The sequence below is a fragment of the Dasypus novemcinctus genome, chromosome 28 (genome assembly GCF_030445035.2).
Source record: "Dasypus novemcinctus isolate mDasNov1 chromosome 28, mDasNov1.1.hap2, whole genome shotgun sequence".
Taxonomy (NCBI): domain Eukaryota; kingdom Metazoa; phylum Chordata; class Mammalia; order Cingulata; family Dasypodidae; genus Dasypus; species Dasypus novemcinctus.
This window is the reverse complement of record NC_080700.1, coordinates 28531501-28549921: the sequence shown is the minus strand read 5'-3', so window position 1 is coordinate 28549921 and position 18421 is coordinate 28531501. Positions and strand designations below refer to the sequence as shown.

The window sequence follows — 18421 nt, the reverse complement described above, 5'->3', positions numbered from 1 at the left end:
AGGCAGAACCTAACACTCTATTATGCACACACATCACAAAGTTCCACCAAGAGTATGGAAAAAGGTGATGGTGAACCTAGGCTGAATTATTCCCTTCAGGTCAGCTACTGAGTAAGGTATGCCTCAAATATGCCTGCCTATAATACTTAAGACTGTGGTTTTGCACAACATGGGAAACTGGCTGAGAACCATGTTCTCAACATATGGGCCAGGGATCAAGATGTTTACTTCTATAGGAATGAATTTGCTGGCACAGGGTCATGAACAGTCATCAATGATACTGCCCCATATTGAAGAACTTAATATGGTATCTCACAAATCTTCTTTTTACAAATATGTCTCCTACATTAGACTGAATCACTGGGTTCTAAATCACATACCCCAGTACTACAAGTTGCTTTGCCCAAGCTGTCTCAGTCTGAATTGAAATCTCTTCTTATCTCCCTTATCTATCTCTTATTCAACATCTAACCTTGGCATAGAAGTTATATCTTAAGAGAGGCCTTCCCTGACTGCTTCAACAAGGCAAAGTCAACCCACTACTGATTTTCATAACAGAATGTTTGAATGCTCAAAATATCTGTAGGTCCTTGTTTAATGTCTACTTTCCCCACTAGACTTTAAACTCCATAAGCGCAAAGGTCTGCTGGGCTACTGCTATGTCCCTGGCATATGGGTGTAATCCTGGATGCATAAAAACAATCCCAACATATGCTGAATGCAAGACATGAGGTGTTCAATGCAGGTTGACCGAGTCACTTCATGTAAGATTTCATCCTAGAAAATAATCACCGTAAAGCAATGCACACTAAAATGGGAAATCTAGTTACCTAATCCAAGTGATCCAATTTTATCACTGACCAATTTCAGATCTTTCAAAACTGTGTTTCCCCTTTTACCTGTGAAAAGGAAAAAATATTAGCATTCAATTGACTTTTACATTGCATTCTCTAAACCATATCAATTTTTCTTCCAGTATCATATGACAGAAGCTTAACAACCTAAAACCAAGAAAAACAAACTATGATTAATGGCTGCTTAACTTCTGCATTTTTTTAACCACAAACAATGCCACTCATTACTGGAATACAACCATGAAAATAACTTTTTGCCCAACTAAAAGACATCACCTTCTATAGAAGGTAGTTCCTTTATGAATAAATTCATGGACTATAGTTATTCTCACCAATTTCAATTTTCCTTTGAACTTCTAAATTTTGCTTCACATCAACTGTTATTTTATTTGCTAAGATACTCTACTCACTGGTTTTACTTCTTTAGTCCTAAATTTTCAATACCTTCTCTACACTATTATTTCCTAATCAGTGTTAGAGTGCCCCAGATATTGTGATTCCTTTCTTGAAAGGAGCAATAATGAATGCAAAGAAGAAAAAGAACGATGAAAACTGATGTGGGCAATAGTAATGGAAAACATGACCAGTTTCCTAAGATGTCTGGAAGACAGAACAGACCATCTCTTCAGCATGTCCTAGGGAGTCTCACAGTTATCATGTACTTTAAAAAAAGATTAGGAAGTACAGCAAAACCAATGCAAAACTCACACTGAAAATTCCAAGTAAAGATACACTTTTTTAAGGAAGCTTTCTCAAAAGAGGTACATTTACGCTCTAAACACTATGCCAATGAAATGCTATACTTACTCTTTGTTAGCACACAAAGCTCATCCACATACCTACATAAGTATTTTTAATGCTATGGTTTTTAATTCTTGGTGCTGTTACCATCTATGTGTAGAGGACTGGGAAGACAAATTATACAGGAGCTTGGTCATTCTATTTTCTAGCTAGCAATCCCTATCTCTGCAACAAATAAAAAGATGCGTCAAATCCAAATCCCTGATGGAGGAACTGTATATAAACATTTCCATAATGATTACTGTGATATTACAGAATCTTTGAAATAAAATTTTTAAAAATTAAATGAATTGGAATCCCACTCAAGTCAGTATAAATGTTCCAAAGAAGAAGGATGATTTAAAAACTGTTATGTACCTACAGCTAATAGAAAACAATTAAAAAGTCAATTTTCTAAAAATATTGTACTAAGACAGAAAAAAGATAATATAAAATGATATAGAGGGAGCAATGTGGCTCAAGTGGTTGAGCTCCCACCTCCCAGTACCTCCTGAAGAAACAAACATACAAAAAAACAAAACAACAAGCAAAACAAATGAAAAAAACCAACTCAGGGAAGCCAATAAGGCTCAGTATTTGAGCGCCAGCCTCCCACATAAGAGGTCTCAGGTTCAATCTTGGCCCCCGGTACCTCGAGAAAAAAAAAAAAAAAAAAAAGATACACAGCAGGGGTTCTGAACCTTTTTTGTTCCACAGACCCCTTTGCCAGTCAGGTGAAAACCACGGACCCCTAACTATGTCCACACTATACTGTGTACTATTTAATAAATATATCACACCCACACCACATGCCACAAGAATAAACTTTTTTTTGAATTTCAATTCAAGCTCACAGACTGCTGGTTAAGAACCCCTGATAGAGTGAATATCATCACAATTTTGTTTAAAATGAAATGAAAAATTTAGCAAAATATAAACACGAAATATCTGAGTGATAAAATTACAGGGTATTTTAAAGATTTTTAATTTATTTTCTTGAAGGGGAAAAAAAAACCACCAATGATGATATTGGTTAGTTAGAGGGGAAAAAAAAAAGTATGCAAGCCCACATCTTCAGTCGACAAATAGGGGAGATTTTCAGGGTACTTACTCTCAGATTCTTTCAACGATGGGGCTCCAGTAAGGGAGCTGAGTCCACTTTTTAAGGGTGGTGCATCTGAGAGCGACACAAGGCTTCCCCCTTGCTTACTAGGGTCACTTCTCCTAAGAAGAAAAAGGTATATAGTTAAAAGGAGGTCATGTTATATTCCTTTGCTAGATAAGTTAATTTTGCCACTAAAACTTAAGCAATTGAAATATATTTTATATACATACAGTAGGTGGGGAATAAGGTAATACAGTTTATGGATTCTAAAATATAAAGTATACCTGCAAGGCAACGCAGAGACTAAGGATAAATACAAATTCATGCAGCAGTTTTATCAATTAGGAAGCCTCCTCACCTCTATTCAGAACTGGTTGATATCTTGCAAAATAAATTGCTTTCCTTTACCATCTTCAGTGTGGATTTTATCAGAAGCCATTTTCCACCCCCCCAAAAATGCAGCCAAGGACAGAAGTCTACTAACAAATACTACACCTCAGATTTAAGAGATGCCAATGAAAGAAAGAATTTTTAATTATTAAAAATTTTCTTAATATTCACAGTAATAGGCTGAGGTGCTTATTTTGCCCAAGGCCATGCAAGATAATGGAAAAAATGAATAATGCATGTTTTATAATCTATACAAAATATAAGCAAGAATAATTTTAAAGATTTTTCTTTATACTAGAAAAGCATTTGTCAGTAACCCAATGAACATGGACAGACAGACATCACCAAAAATGGTATGTTTACATCCCTTCTGGTATCATTTTTACCAATAACTTACCTATTTGTATACTTATTTCATCCACACATGAGATTTCTTAACATCTTTATTCCAAGTATAATTTACATGCCATAGAATTACACATTTGGCTGTACAAACCAACAATTTTTAGTAGATTTACTCAATCATCACAACAATCCATTGCTTCCATCCCTTGTGCCCATTTACAGTCAGTCCCTGTTTCAACTCCCAGCCCCAAGTAATCATTGCTCTACTTCCTGTCTCTATATATTTGCCTTTTCTGGACATTTCATATATATGTTTGGCTTTTGTACTTGGTATAAATGTCCTTAAGTTCATCCATATTATAACACATCAGAACTTTCTTATTTCTGAATAACATTCCACTGTACGGATATACCATATTCTACCCATTCATCAGCTGACAGGCCTTTGGGTTGTTTCCAGTTATGGTTATTATGAATAATGCTGCTATGAACAAGAATGTACACGTTTCTGTGTGGACATGTTTTTAAGTCTTGGGTAGATAATTAGGAGTGGAATTGCTGGGTCTATAATAAATTTATGTGTAATTTTTCAAAAGTACCAAACTGTTTTCCAAAGCAGCTGCATCACTTTATATTACCACCAGCAATGTGTAAGAGTCCCATTCCTCCAAATCTACACCAATGCTTTTCATTTGTCATTTGATTTAATACTATGTTTTAGTTTGCTAGGCTGCCAAAACAGGTTGGCTTTTAATAGTGGGAATTTATAAGTTTACAAGCTTTCAGTTTAGAGGCTGAGAAAAATGCCCAAACCATGGTATCATCAGGTGATGCTTTCTCCCCAAAAACCAGCTGCAGGCAATCCTGGACTCCTGTCACTTGGCAAGGCACATGGCGGCACCTGCTGGTGTCTCCTTTCTTTCAGATATCCTTGCTTTCAGCTTCTTGCTTCTCTCTCTCTCTGTATTCATTCCTTTTATAAAGGAATCCAGAAGAGGATTAAGATTCACCCTGAATGAGATGGGTCATAACTTGATCCTACTCTCCAAAAGATGCTACTTATAACATTAAGAACAATTTTCTGGGGTAGGTACAGATTCACACTACACCATCCTAGTGTGTATGAAGTGGTATCTCATTACTGTTTTGCTTTGCATTTCCCTATTGGCTACTGATGATATCTTTCGCAAATGCTTATCAGCTACTTGTTTATCTTCTTTAGAGAAATGTCTATTCAAATCTTTAGCCCATTTCTAAATTTTTACTTGCCTTGGTATTATTGGGCTGTAAAAGAGTTCTTTACATATTCTGGACTTAAGTCCTTTATTGGATATACAATTTACATATATTTTCTCCCTGTCTTAGTCTTGTCTTTTCACTTTCTCGATGGTGCCTTTTGAAATATAAAAGTTTTAAATTTCGATATAGTCCAATTTATCAATTTTTCCTTTTATGGACTGTACTTTGGCATCATATCTGAGAAATCTTTAACCTAGTTCATGAAGATATTATTCTGTTTACTTCTTAAAAAAAAAAAAAGTTATAGTTCAAGTTTTAATTTTGGTCTACAATGAATTTTGAGTAAATTTTCATATATAAGGATCTAAATTCATCTTTTTACATATGGACAGAGAGCCAATTGCCCCAACACAATTTGTTGAAAAGCCTATCCTTTCCCCACAACACCTTTGCCAAAACTAACTGACCGTAAATGTCAGGGTATATTTCTAGAGTCTCAAAACTGTTCCACTGATAAATTTATGTCTAATCTTATGCCAGCACCTCAAAGTCTTGATTACTGTGGTTTTATAATAAGTTTTAAGATTGGGAAATTTAAGTACTCCTATTTGGATCTTTCAAAAAATTGTTCTGGTTATTGTACATTCTTTGCATTTCTATTCTCATTTAGGATGACTTTTTAAATATAGGTTAAAAAAAGGTGACTGCTGAGATTTATGATAGAGATTTTACTGAATCAATATATCGATTCAGGAAGAATGGGTTTTTAACAATATTGAGTCTTCCAATCCAAGAACATGGCATGTTTCTCCATTTATTTAGGTTTTTAACTTCTTTCAGCAAAACTTTGTAGTTCTCAGTGCACAAGTCTTGTACTTCTTTTGTTAAATTTATTTCCAAGTACTAGATTTTTTTTATAATACTGGCAACAGAATTATTTTAATTTAATTTTTGGGCTGTTCCCTGTTCATATAAAGAAACAGAATTTTTACATATTAATCTGTGCCTTTGCTGAACTCATTTATTAAATCCAGCAGTTTTATTCTGCCTTTTTTAATGGTATTCCTTAGGATGTTCTACATGGAGATCATGTCATCTATAAATATAGTTTTGTTTTCATTTTACCATCTGGACACCTTTCTTTTTCTTGCCTTACAGTACTAATTAAAACTGTCAGAACCTTCATATGGTGTTGACTACAGTGACAGCCGACAATACAGTCATGTGCCTGATATTTGGGGAAAGTATTCAGTCTTTCCCCATTAAGTATGACATCAGCTATGGATCTGTAGTTGATGCCTTTTTTCAGATTTGGGAAGTTCTTTTCTATCCACAGTTAAATTTTTATCTCAAATGTGTTAGATTTTGTCAAATGCTTTTTCTGCATCTCTGAAGACAAGATTATCATGTGATTTTTTTTTTACCTGTATTTTATTAATGGTGCATTACATTAACTGATTCTTAAACGGTAATGTGATCTTCCATTTCTGGGATAAAATCCATTTGGTCATGGTGCAAAATCTTTTTATGTTGCTGGACTAGATTTGGTAAGATTTTGTCAAGGATGTTTGCATCTATATTCATGAGGGATACTGGTCTAAAGTTTTCTTTTGATGTCTATCTGACTTTAATATTATGGTAAAATGGCCTCAGAATGAGAAGTATTTACTTTTCTATTTCCTGGAAGACTTTTGTGAAAGACTAGTATTATTTCTCCTTTGAATATTTGGGTAGAATTAACCAGCACAACCAACTAACCTGAACTTTTCTTTACTGGAAGGATTTTAATCATTAATTTAATTACTTGTCTATCTCATTTTAAATTTCTTCTTGAGTCACTTTTGGTAGTTTGCATCTTTCTAGAAAGTTACTTCATCTAAGCTATCTAATTTGTTGGTATAAATTTGTTCATTCCCTTCTAATCCTTTTCATTTCTGTAAGGTTGGTAATGATGCTCACTTTATTTTGGTAATTTGTGTCTTCTTTTTGTTTTTTTTTCATCAGTCATTTTTGTTGATCTTTGTTGTGAGTCACTGATTTGCTGAAACTCAATTTCTGTCTTCACTCATTTTCTCAACAATTGTTATTTTATATTTGTTTCATTGCTTTCTGTTGTAATTTTTATTATTATTTCCTTCCTTCTGCTTATTTTGGTTTTAGTTTGCTTTTTTCTGATTTCTAAAGGTTATTAAGATCTTTCTTTTTCCTTAATACAGGTGTTTACAGCTATGCATTTCTTTTAAAGCATTGCTTTTGCTGCATCTCAGAAATTTTGATATGTCATACTTTCTTTTCTGTTCAGTTCAAAATACTTTCTAATTTCCATTGTGACTTCTTCTTTGATCCATCATTTAGAAGTGACTTGTTTCCTTTCCAAATAATTGTGAATTTACTTTCTTTGTTGATTTTTTTGAATGTGTACTTTATTTAAATATTTTTTCCACATACCAAAAATCTATCCAAAGTGTATAATCAATGGTTTTTAGTATAATCAGTGTAGTACATTCATAACCACAAAAAATTTGAGAACAATTTCATTACTCAAAAACATAAACTCCACACTCCTTAGCAGTCACCTCCCAATCCCTCTATCCTTCCCCTGCCCTACATAACCATTAACCTAATCCCATCTTTATGAACTGATTTAAATTTACATTTTATATAAATGGAATCATATAATATGCCATACTCTGTATCTGGTTTCTTTTACTTAGTATAACACTTTGGTTTCTTTTTTTGCCTGCTATTAACATCTTCTAATATTAACATACAAAATACTTGTTTTTTTCAAAGAAAAAGTCTTATATATGCAATATTACCCATATTCATTATTTCACATGAGGTTTTACTATGCTACACAATCCCATGTTACATTTTTAGCTTTCCTTTTAGTAATATACATTACTATATGGCCTTAGACTTTCTCTTTGAATCACTGTCATACCTATCTAACAGCTCTGCCAGTTACAAACATTATGCTGTGCTTTCTCACCTTTTCTATTCATTTCCGAAGATTAACACACAATTTTTTTTTACCAATTCTGCACAAGTTAACCCTCACCTTTCCATTCTCTTAACCTCGTTCTAATTTTCTGGTGACTTATAGTTATTAACTCCATGAGTTTACACAATATATTTAGTTCATAATAGAACAATCATAAAGTATTTGTCCTTTTGTGTCTGGCTTATGTTATTCAACATAAAGTCCTCCAGGTTCATCCATGTTGTCATATGCTTCATGACTTCATTTCTTTTTACAACTGCATACTATTCCATGATGTGTATACACCAGTTTATTTATCCATTCATTGGTTGACGGACACCTGGGGTTTTTTCCATCTTCTGGCAAAAATGACTAATGCCACTATGAACATCTCTGGTGTAGCTAACTAGTCGTGTAACGGCTCTCAGTCTTTTGGATATATAACTAGTAGTGATATTGCTGGGTCACATGGCAAATCTATACTCAACTCCTTTAGGAACTGCCAAACATTCCTCCATAGTGGCTGCACCATTCTACATTCCCATCTACAGTGAATAAGTGTTCCTATCTCTCTGCATCCTTCCTAACACTTGTAGTTTTCTACCTTTTTAACAGTGGCCTTTCTAAAAGGTGTGAAATGATATCTCAGCAGTTTTGATATGCATTTCCCCAAATGCTAGTAATGTTGAACTTTTTTTCATGTGTTTTTTTGCCATTTGTATTTCTTCTTTGGAAAAATGTCTATTCAAGTCTTTTGCCCACTTTTTAATCGAGTAATTTGCCTTTTTATTGTTGAGTTGTATGATCTCTTTATATATCACGGACATTAAACCCTTATCAGATATATTTTCCAAATATTTTCTCCCACTGAGCCAGCTGCCTTTTCACTCTTTTGACGAAATCTTTTAAGGTGCAAAAGTGTTCAATTTTGAGGAGGTCTCGCATATCTATTTTTCCTTTTGTTGCTTGAGCTTTGGATACAAGATCCCAGAAACCACCATCTACAACAACATCTTTAAAATGTTTTCCTACATTTTCTTCTAGTTGTTTTATGTTCCTGGCTTTTATATTTAGGTCTTTGGTCCATTTTACGTTGATTCTTATATAGTGAATAAGATAAGAGTCCTCCTTCATTTTTTCGGTTATGGATATCCAGTTGTCCCAGCACCATTTGCTGAAGAGACTATTTTGTCTCGTTAGTAACTTGGTAGGTTTTAAATGAAGCAATTTTAAAACAAAAAAGATAATTTGAAAATCATATGGAACTGTATATTATGGCTCTGTAACATCTGCTACCACTATTTTACCATTACCAACTTCTGAATTCCTTCTGCTTTACCATCTAAAGCCTAGTTAGTCATCAACAAAATTCTCTAAATTCCCAGCTTCTTCTCAATATTCACTTAACTTTCTCTCTGTAACTAATATCTGGCCTGCCCTGAAGACACTACTTCCTATGCATACTCTCAAGTAACATCATCTTTAATCTTCATGACACATCCAGACCATTCTCCCTTTCTCCCTTCTACTGACGATACAAGGCACTACCCTGTTTGTCACAGATATCTACAGACCCTCGGTCACTCCTCCTTATCCCTTAAGGATTCTAACTCTTGGCTACTTAACCTCAGGTGGCCATTTAATATTGACCAGCAATTCTATACACTCTAGTAGCCCATTCTGTCCTTACTCTCTTATGTGCTGATTTCATACTCTCTTCACTTTTCTCAAATTTCCACCATCTCCTCCTCCACCTTCACTTAAAAAATAAAGAAGATAATTTTCACAGTTCCTCCCATCTTATCCATCCATCTGCCCAAAACTGTTCTCAAGCACTCTCCATTCCTCTAGGCAAAGATAACTCCCCCTTCCTTGTGCTCTGGATTTTATCCTTTTGCACTTACACGCCCAGCACCCCAGGAATTCTCTCCTGACTCCCTCACATCATTGATGCTTCCTTCTTTAAAACTGGGCCATTTTCATCAGCACACACACATGCTGCTATTTCAATCTCAAGCCCAGATCTCCCTCCAGCCATCTTCCCATTCTTCTGCACACCTTTACAACAAAACCTGTCAAAAACGTATTCATCTAGTTTCTCTCCTCTCTTTCTCTCGAATCCACTCCAATTCTTTAATTGCTCCTATCAACACTGCCATTCTAACAAAACTGCTATTCAAGATTATGATTAACTTCCATGTTGATAAATCCAATGGTTAATTTTCAGCAGAAATTAATACCGTTGAGCCCTCCCTCCTCCTTGAAATATTTTCTGCCTTTGCCTTCAAGGACATTTCACTCTCCTTATTTGTCATACCCTCTCAGCCTTCTTTACAGCTGCCTCAAATGACCTCAAAATGTTGCAGCACTTTATGGTACCAGCCTCACTGCTTCTCTAGCTATTACCATACTTTCTGGGTGATTGCTTCCAGGGTTCTGACTTTAAATATTACCTACAAACTGATGGCTCTCTAATTTATCTCTCTAACCGAGATCTCTCCTTTAATCCCCAAACTCACAGATCCAAGAGCCTACTTAACATTTCCACTGAGAATCTTTTCAAACTTAACATATCTAAAAGTGAATTCCAGATTATCCCATCACCCCATCTGTGTAAACTAACCCTGCTCTTTCCATGGTCTTCATCTCAGTAAATGGTCTTTTCAACCTTCTAATTATTCAAGCTAAAACCTCCAGAGTAATCTTTGCTATTATTTTTTTCTTTTAACACTTGTCAGGAAATTCTTTTGGCTCTAACCTAGAGATACATCCAGAAACCACCTACTTCTCACCACTTCCACCTCATATCGCACCTGGATTATTGCAATAGCCTCCTACCTGGACACCCTGGCTCCACCCTAACCCACTGCAGACAGGGTAATCCTATCAAAATATAAGTCAGATCATGGTACTGTTCAAAACCTTCTAGTCATTACCAACTGCAGAGTAAAACCCAAATTCCTTACTATGGTCAATCCAGCCCCCTTACCTCTCTGAGCCCAACCTGCACAACTCTCTCTCTCTCGCTCTCTCTACTACAACCATATTATCTTCCTTGCTCTTCTTGGAATTGACACCTTTAAATCTGCGATTTCCTCTGCCTAGAGCTCTACAAGCCCAGATATCTTCATGATCTACTCTCTCACATCCCTTAGCTTTGTTCAAACATCCCCTTCTAAGTGAAGCACCCTCTGAGTGAGGCCTTCTCTCATATCCTATTTAAAACTGCATATCATCACACACCCCTGTTCACTCCCTTCACTGTTTTGTTCTTGAAAACTTGGCCCGTTTGACATATTTTAATTACTTGTTTATTGTCTAACTCAATCTATAAGAATGTAAGCTTCCTGAAGGCAGGGATATTACTTGTTTTATTATGGTTGTACCCTATACTTAAAACAGTACCTTGTATAGATAGACACTTAATATATACTTGACTTAGTGAAATAATCAACCGTTAGTTTTTTTTTTTAATTTGGAATTTTCTTACAGCATAAAAAGCTTTAATGACAAAATCAGATTTATAGATTCTATGGTTATAGAATTATTACTAGTTCATAATTTTTAAGTTGAAAACATTTAAAATTCTTATTTTTAAACCATAATTAGTATGGTAATTCAAAAAACATAGTTCACTCACCAACCGTAAGATTTTTCTGCTTTAGGAATGGGATCATCAAAGAAAGAATCTCCTTCTGTATCCTCCTCATCTGGACAAAGAGCAGCTCTGTCTTTGACATCTAAAGTTTTGCTGCTTAACAAAGATCCAACTTTCGTTTCATGGGCTAATAGGTGAAGGCCACCTTTGCTCTTGGGTTCTGATGAGGAGATGCTTGTATCACTCTGACTAGCTTCACTGGTCTTCTAGAAATAGGGAGAGGGAAAGAGAAAAGGCACATTTGCATATGTTTCTCCTTGGTGACATAAAACTAAAAGATATTTCAAATAACAAAAAGATAATATGAACATATGCAAATCTTTGTGTGTATGTAAGTATCTGTATGTTGTCTCAAAACAACAAAAATGGCAGAGGTCCACCCATGATTTATTAGTTCATTTCTAGGCTTTATAACATGACTAACATTTGAGGGGAAAAATGTTTATACCATTCCTTTTCTCTCTCCCTTAAATACCTTTATTATCCCTAACCTTTTTATAAACAAACTTCCCCATGTATAAATATCTCCATTTCCTCTTACATATATATGTCACTGCTTCAAAAATTATCCTAAATTAACATGTTTTCAACTTAAAAGAGGACATTATTATTGAAGGAAAGAAGATCATTTCACATAAATGAACCAAATTTTCAGACAAAGTATTCTTAACTAAAAGCCATAGTTTTCTACCCAGACTCAATAAACTTCAAGGTGCAAGATGCTGCTTCGATTATTCAAGTTTCTAATGGTAAAGATTTCCTATTTAAAATAATTAGTTTAATTCAGACTTTCAGGGTAACTTCCTAATTAACACCTCACTAAATATATCTTAAGAACTTAAAAAATTCTTTAAAAATTCTCATGCTTTCTTACCCATGTCCTACTGAAATTGTGATGTTAGCACAAAATATCAAACTTTCTGTTCGTTTGCAGTTACTCCTCATCTTCACAGCCTAATTTTGTTCGATCAGATTTCTTTTTGCCCTGAGACATGTCTATGCTAACACTACTAACAACAAAAATAAACAGGTATGTTAGTAATAATAAAAGCAGCTAGCATTTATTGTAAAGCATTCAAATGCTTCACGTTACCATACTTAATCCTGAAAATAACTCTGTGGTAGGGATAAGTATTATCTCTACAAATATAAAAATAATGAAATGCAGAGAGATTTAAGTCATTCTCTAAGGTCACCAGCTAACTAGTTAAGTGGCAAGGTCAATATCAGAATTAAAGTCTGATTCAGAATTTAGCTCTTAATACTTTTGTTATGCTACAAGCTTGAATCATATGAAATTGCTATTTTTGTAGGTTAAAAATAACAATTCCAAAAGATTCAATTTTATATACTAAAGAGAATAGTATTGTATATCTGTGGTGTACTAGAAAAAGCACTAAAATGAGGAATCTGGAATTTAGCCTATACGTTACTCTTAGCTATATAATCTTAATTTAATTTTCCTAGTCATGAGTTACCCCAACAACTGAACTAGATATGAGCATTTTCCAAATAAAATGATAACTAAGACTTAAGAAAGAAGGGGTGCAAGGCTGGCGAAGAGTTAAAAAGTAGTAATTACTGCACAGAGTGGTAAAATGTGGTTAAAAACTACTAAACAAGGCATTCTAAGGGTTACTTCACTTTTAAAATCTATAGAGACAGAATGTACTGTGTATTAAGATACATTTAATTTTTTTTACACTAGTAAGGTGCCAACAGTAGAGATTTAATTAGTTAACAAAGCAAGCAAAATATGCAGGATATACATTTTTACGAGACTTCTATAGGGTTATATATTCCATATATTATTATAGATCAATTAATGATTATGGGGATTCTGAAAAAATAAATATCAAATTATCATTCTTTTAAACAACATAGTTATTTATATTTTCAAAGAAGCTGAAACTTTAAAAATTTTCCTAACAATTTTCTTGAAGTATTCCTGGTATTTATAAAATACAAAGAAGAGCCAATTTGTGTAATTTCCTAGATTTATGTCAGTTGTAATTTCTAATTTTAAAATGTTTTAAAAATGGATTTTTATCTTTTCAAATGTATATTCACTTGGAAATAAATGTCCTGAAGTCTTCTGATAAACATAACTTACAATTACAGATATTTGGATAATGATTGATTCTCTCCTTCAAAATATTCCTAAGCTCAAAAGGATAATTGGCATAAAATAAACTGAAATAAAAATGTAAAGCAACATTACTAGAAACAACAAATTATTCCAATAATAGTCTTCTCCATGAATTCTCATTAACCAATAATTTAAGTAAACACAATGGACTGTCCAAACTTATTAACTAATATATATTTATGATTTTTTCACTGACTTAAGCAATATTTCTGCTATGAGCAAAAAAGACCAGTTTTAGGAAGACAAGTTTCATATAGAAATAGATTGCTATGTTCAATACAAAAAATATTTTAATATAACAGAATTACTTTGTTCTAAAAATACAGTTCTACTTACCAATGGAGTCAAATTAAAATTTTAAAATAATCTGCTTTAGAACTATTCTCAAAATAAAACCACATAGGAACATTTCATTACTTTATAACTATGGTTCATTTCTTGAGCAAATAGAGCATTACCCAACTAGGTTCTTAATCAATTCACTAAAACTTAATACCAAATAAATTTTACTACTTACACACACCAATACACACTAAGAGGAGAAAGATTTGTGATCTAAACATTTGGTCAAAATTAAAGCTAAAGTATCATAAGCTTTTAGAGCAATTTCAATGGAGGAAGTCCAAATCTTTTGAGCAAGAACAACAACAAATCAACTCATAACTCTGGAATCAGTTTGAAAAATCTCCCACCATGGCTTAGACAATTCTCTATGTCACATACATAAACTTCAACCCCTTGGATTTCCTATCAGAATAAGGAGTTAAGATTCAGAATAAAGCTCAACAGCTAAGGTTAAATATTGTTTAAACACAATAGTTACTTTTAAAAAAAAGCTCCATGATAATGCCTTAGAATGCATTCCCTGAGCAACCGTGGCAGTATTCATAAATCTATAAAAGTTATGTTTTGTCTTTTCACAACACTACAGCAATCATTCAATTCTTTTGGATGGAGCTCAAGACTAATAAGCTTTTTGGTAAACTACAGTAAAGCTGTAAGGCTTCAGTATACATTCTAATTTGTCAACAATACTTTTATATATTCAAGAATTCAGGGGAACAGTAGTGGCTCAAGCAGCTGAGCACCCACCTCCCACACGAGCAGTCCCAGATTTAGTTCTGGTGCCTCCTGAAAAACCAAAAACAAGCAAGCAAAACAAACAATAAAACCAACTCAGGGAAGTCAATGTGGCTCAGTGGTTAAGTGCTGGCTTCCCTCATACAACGTCCTGGGTTCAATCCCCGGCCCCTGCTACTTAAAAAAATAAAATAAAATTCGATCATTTCAAAATAAACAGAAAGCATCAAAGATAATTTTCGTAGTAAAAACACTAGCTCATTTTCCAGTACCCAGAAACTGAATTATCACTAAAATGTCTTAAAAACTTAGGGAAAAAATTGTGTTTTCCAGACAAAAGGCTTTATATGCTCTGTTCTTAACAGAAGATACCTCAAAGCCAAAGGAATACCTCAGTTTTACAATAGTATTCCATGAATTCATGCAATATTTAATTCTCTTTCTTGTTTCCACCTCAAATTACAACCTCATAATGTGCCAAAGGCAGTTTCTGATGTATGACTTAATAAGGAGTTATTCAGAGAAGTAATTTTACTGCAACTGTAACAGATTTTAAAAGTTTAAGTCATTCATCTAGACTGCACACTGTGGAATTCTTAGAACCACAAAATAAACATTTAAAGCCTGTAATAAAAACTCAGATTTTTTCTAGAAAGTCTATCCCTACTCCTGTAAACAATCTGTAATTTCTAAAATAGAACTGTATTCTTCTGGCTGTGAAATCTGAATTGAAGACGACCATATGGACAGCTGTTCCCTCTGTGTCCTCTACCGTCCCAGACTACCCAACCAGTAGTTTACGAGTAGTGACAAGACTTCACATCTACTATCAGAAGTGGCTAGGCTTACAGAGCAGGCTAGGCAGAAGTGAAAAGGACTAACTGCTGAAAAAGGTCATTCATCCATGCATTTGTTGTTTAGGACTGTGTGTGAGTGTGTGAGGGTTAAATGGATGATCAAGTCTATTGGAAAACTTTTAGGTGACTGCAGAAAACACAAAAACACACAACTCTAAACATATGCATGGAGATCCCTATCACTGCCCTAAATCAACACCAACTTGATCTTATCCTAGAATTTTGAAAACAAGGAACCATAAATTAAGAAATGTTTTATTTGAAGGAATCTGAAGTAAAACGTACCTCAACATTCATTAGTTTTAAAACACCTAGAAACTGATTGTAAAAAGAAAGGATGACCTTTTCATTTACATTAAATGTGAAGATAAAAAGCAACTTATTCTAAATATTAAAAACAAACAAAATAAGAGCAGATGTAATTCAAGTGACTGAGCGTACATGCTTCCCATGTATGAGGTTCTGGGTTCAATCTCCAGTACCTCCTAAAAAAAAACACAAAACATTTAATCCCTTACTCAAGTTTTCCAACGGAACAGTGAAAACCTAAGTTAGTATCTACCAAAAGTCTGTTGTAATTTTTTGTGCACATTTACTTTTTTCAGACAATCAGAAAATGTTTGGTACAACGAAATAAACTATTACAGATGATGCCCTAGAAATCAGAAAACATTAATACGTATTTCAGAATTTTTAATCACAAAGAAATGCTCTCTCATTTACTATCTATTCCACTTGTATACCAATTCTCCTACCCAACCTTTACTAGGACACCAAAAAAAGAAATGTTACTTTTAGTTTTACCCAAGTTTAAAAACCTTAGATTATGCTTTGCAAATTGACATCCATAATCATAACTACAAATCAGTCTTTACATATGTACAACTGATTTTTAAAGGCTAATTCTGATAGGAATTTACCTTCCCTGAAGAAACAGCTAAGAACCTAAATAAGCCATTAATGCTTGGTTCCTGCTGCATTCAAAATGGAGAAAGACACAACCAACTCTCCTTGTTCAGTGCTCCAGAGCTACTGCTGGGAGTAAGAACCCTGCGCTCCCAGCTGTTCTGCTGAGTTCCCTGCACAGAGAGCCTGACGCAGGCCAAGCAGGGCAGGCTACCATACGGCTTCGCAGACTGTAGAACAACCTGGAAAATGCCATTCACATGAGACTACAATGTGGACGACTTCTCCTGGAGTCTCAAGTGCACAGGCTGAATGGCCAAACGCGGCAATACTGACAGATACTCAGGATGCTGAGAGCATGCTGCACAGCACAGGGCAGAGGAAAGGCAGCGAATGAAGAATCACAGGCTTATCTAAGGTTGGAAATAGGCAATGCTGGGTACAGCACAGGCTTCTTACAAAGGCATTTCAGAAAAAAAGATCAGGGAAGTAAGGGGGAAGAGGTTTCAAAGTGATAGAGAACATATCTTAGACTCAGGAATACTAACAAAATAGAAAACGTTCAAGCTTTGCCCTAAACTTCCAGGATATGGGCCTATATAGAGTCTTTTTTTTTTTCCCTAAGGATTTATTTATTTAATTCCCCCCCTCCCCCGGTTGTCTGTTCTCTGTGTCTATTTGCTGCCTCTTGTTTCTTTGTCCACTTCTGTTGTCGTCAGCGGCACGGGAAGTGTGGGCGGCGCCATTCCTGGGCAGGCTGCACTTTCTTTCGCGCTGGGCAGCTCTCCTTACAGGGCACACTCCTTGCACGTGGGGCTCCCCTACGTGGGGGACACCCCTGCGTGGCACAGCACTCCTTGCGCACATCAGCACTGCACATGGGCCAGCTCCACATGGGTCAAGGAGGCCCGGGTTTGAACCGCGGACCTCCCATGTGGTAGACAGACGCCCTAACCACTGGGCCAAGTCCGCTCCCTATACAGATTCTTTCCGTCACCCTTCAATTCAGGGGAACATGTGAAGCTGGCCCAAGGTACAATGGATGATGAAGTCTGAGCCCACTAAAGTTGTGTTGCAATATACAAAGACAAAACATTTATCTTTCAGTTCCCTTTGGAAATATGTGTAAACATCTTAAAACCCATCACACCAGTAAGAATGTAAAAATGTAATGCTACGAAATGTTTTTAACTTAAAAAAAAAAATCCAAGCACAGCTTAAAAGCCTCAATAAAAAACACACTAGTTAATTTTTTAAATTATCTATTTTAAGGTATGTCTTACATCCCCAATTAGACTGCAAATTCCTGGAGGACTATGTTAAATTTGTCTTAAGGCACAGCATTTAACACAATGACTAACTATGCAAATGTTCAAAAAATAGTGGTTATGTTTTAAAACATCTTCTCATTTAAAAATGCATACAATTAGCATGAACAAAAGAGAATACAATAACAGGATTTTGCCATTGAAACCTCTAGAACAAAAGCCAGCTAACATAGCCAGTATAATTTTTAAAAACTCTTTTAAATTTGGAGTGTTTTTTTTAACTTGGTAAAAAAAGATCTACACAAAAACGTTAGTCCAACACAGGACTAATAAATCTGCAAAACTAAGAGGCAAATCATTGGTCTCATGTTGAATCAGTATAAAAACTGTACTGATCAATTATCTAAATTTTACAAGCAGCCATTGGCTTAGTACATTTTTGTAGTCTGTTGGGGAGGGAATAAAAAGCACTAAGGTACTAATTGCTCTGGAGAATATTAGTTATTCTATACCTAACTATTATCTGCCAGTCTCTTATGAGCTAGGGGCTTTGAGTAAATGTCAGCACATGTGCAATCTGATAAGTTGCTTAACATAATAAAAATGTCTTAAAGGACACTAAATTTCACCTTTATTTTCTCAATTGGATCTTACCCAAAAAGCAATTTGATGTTCTATTTTTCTCAGGTAAAAATCATGTTAATAAATCCGTTCAAAAGGAAAACAAATATTTTCAGCTTTTTTTATGGCCAACAGAACAGAAATTCTTAAAAACTTACAATATAGCTTTAACATACAACAATATGA

The 18421-nt window shown here is 34.7% G+C and overlaps 1 protein-coding gene across 3 annotated transcripts in view; it reads right to left on the bottom strand.

The window, feature by feature from the left end:
- The window catches only part of CEP43 (centrosomal protein 43), a 46783-nt gene that overhangs the window by 9899 nt on the left and 18463 nt on the right, over positions 1 to 18421 (bottom strand). For all 3 annotated transcript variants that reach the window (XR_011647715.1, XM_004476932.5, XM_004476930.4), the window contains 3 exons: positions 11337 to 11560; positions 2746 to 2858; positions 831 to 899 (listed from right to left, as the gene is read on the bottom strand). Coding sequence is in view for 2 of the 3 variants with exons in the window: in XM_004476932.5 (XP_004476989.2) it covers positions 831 to 899; positions 2746 to 2858; positions 11337 to 11560 (406 nt within the window). In the remaining variant the exon portion in view is untranslated. The remainder of the gene's footprint in view (positions 1 to 830; positions 900 to 2745; positions 2859 to 11336; positions 11561 to 18421) is intronic.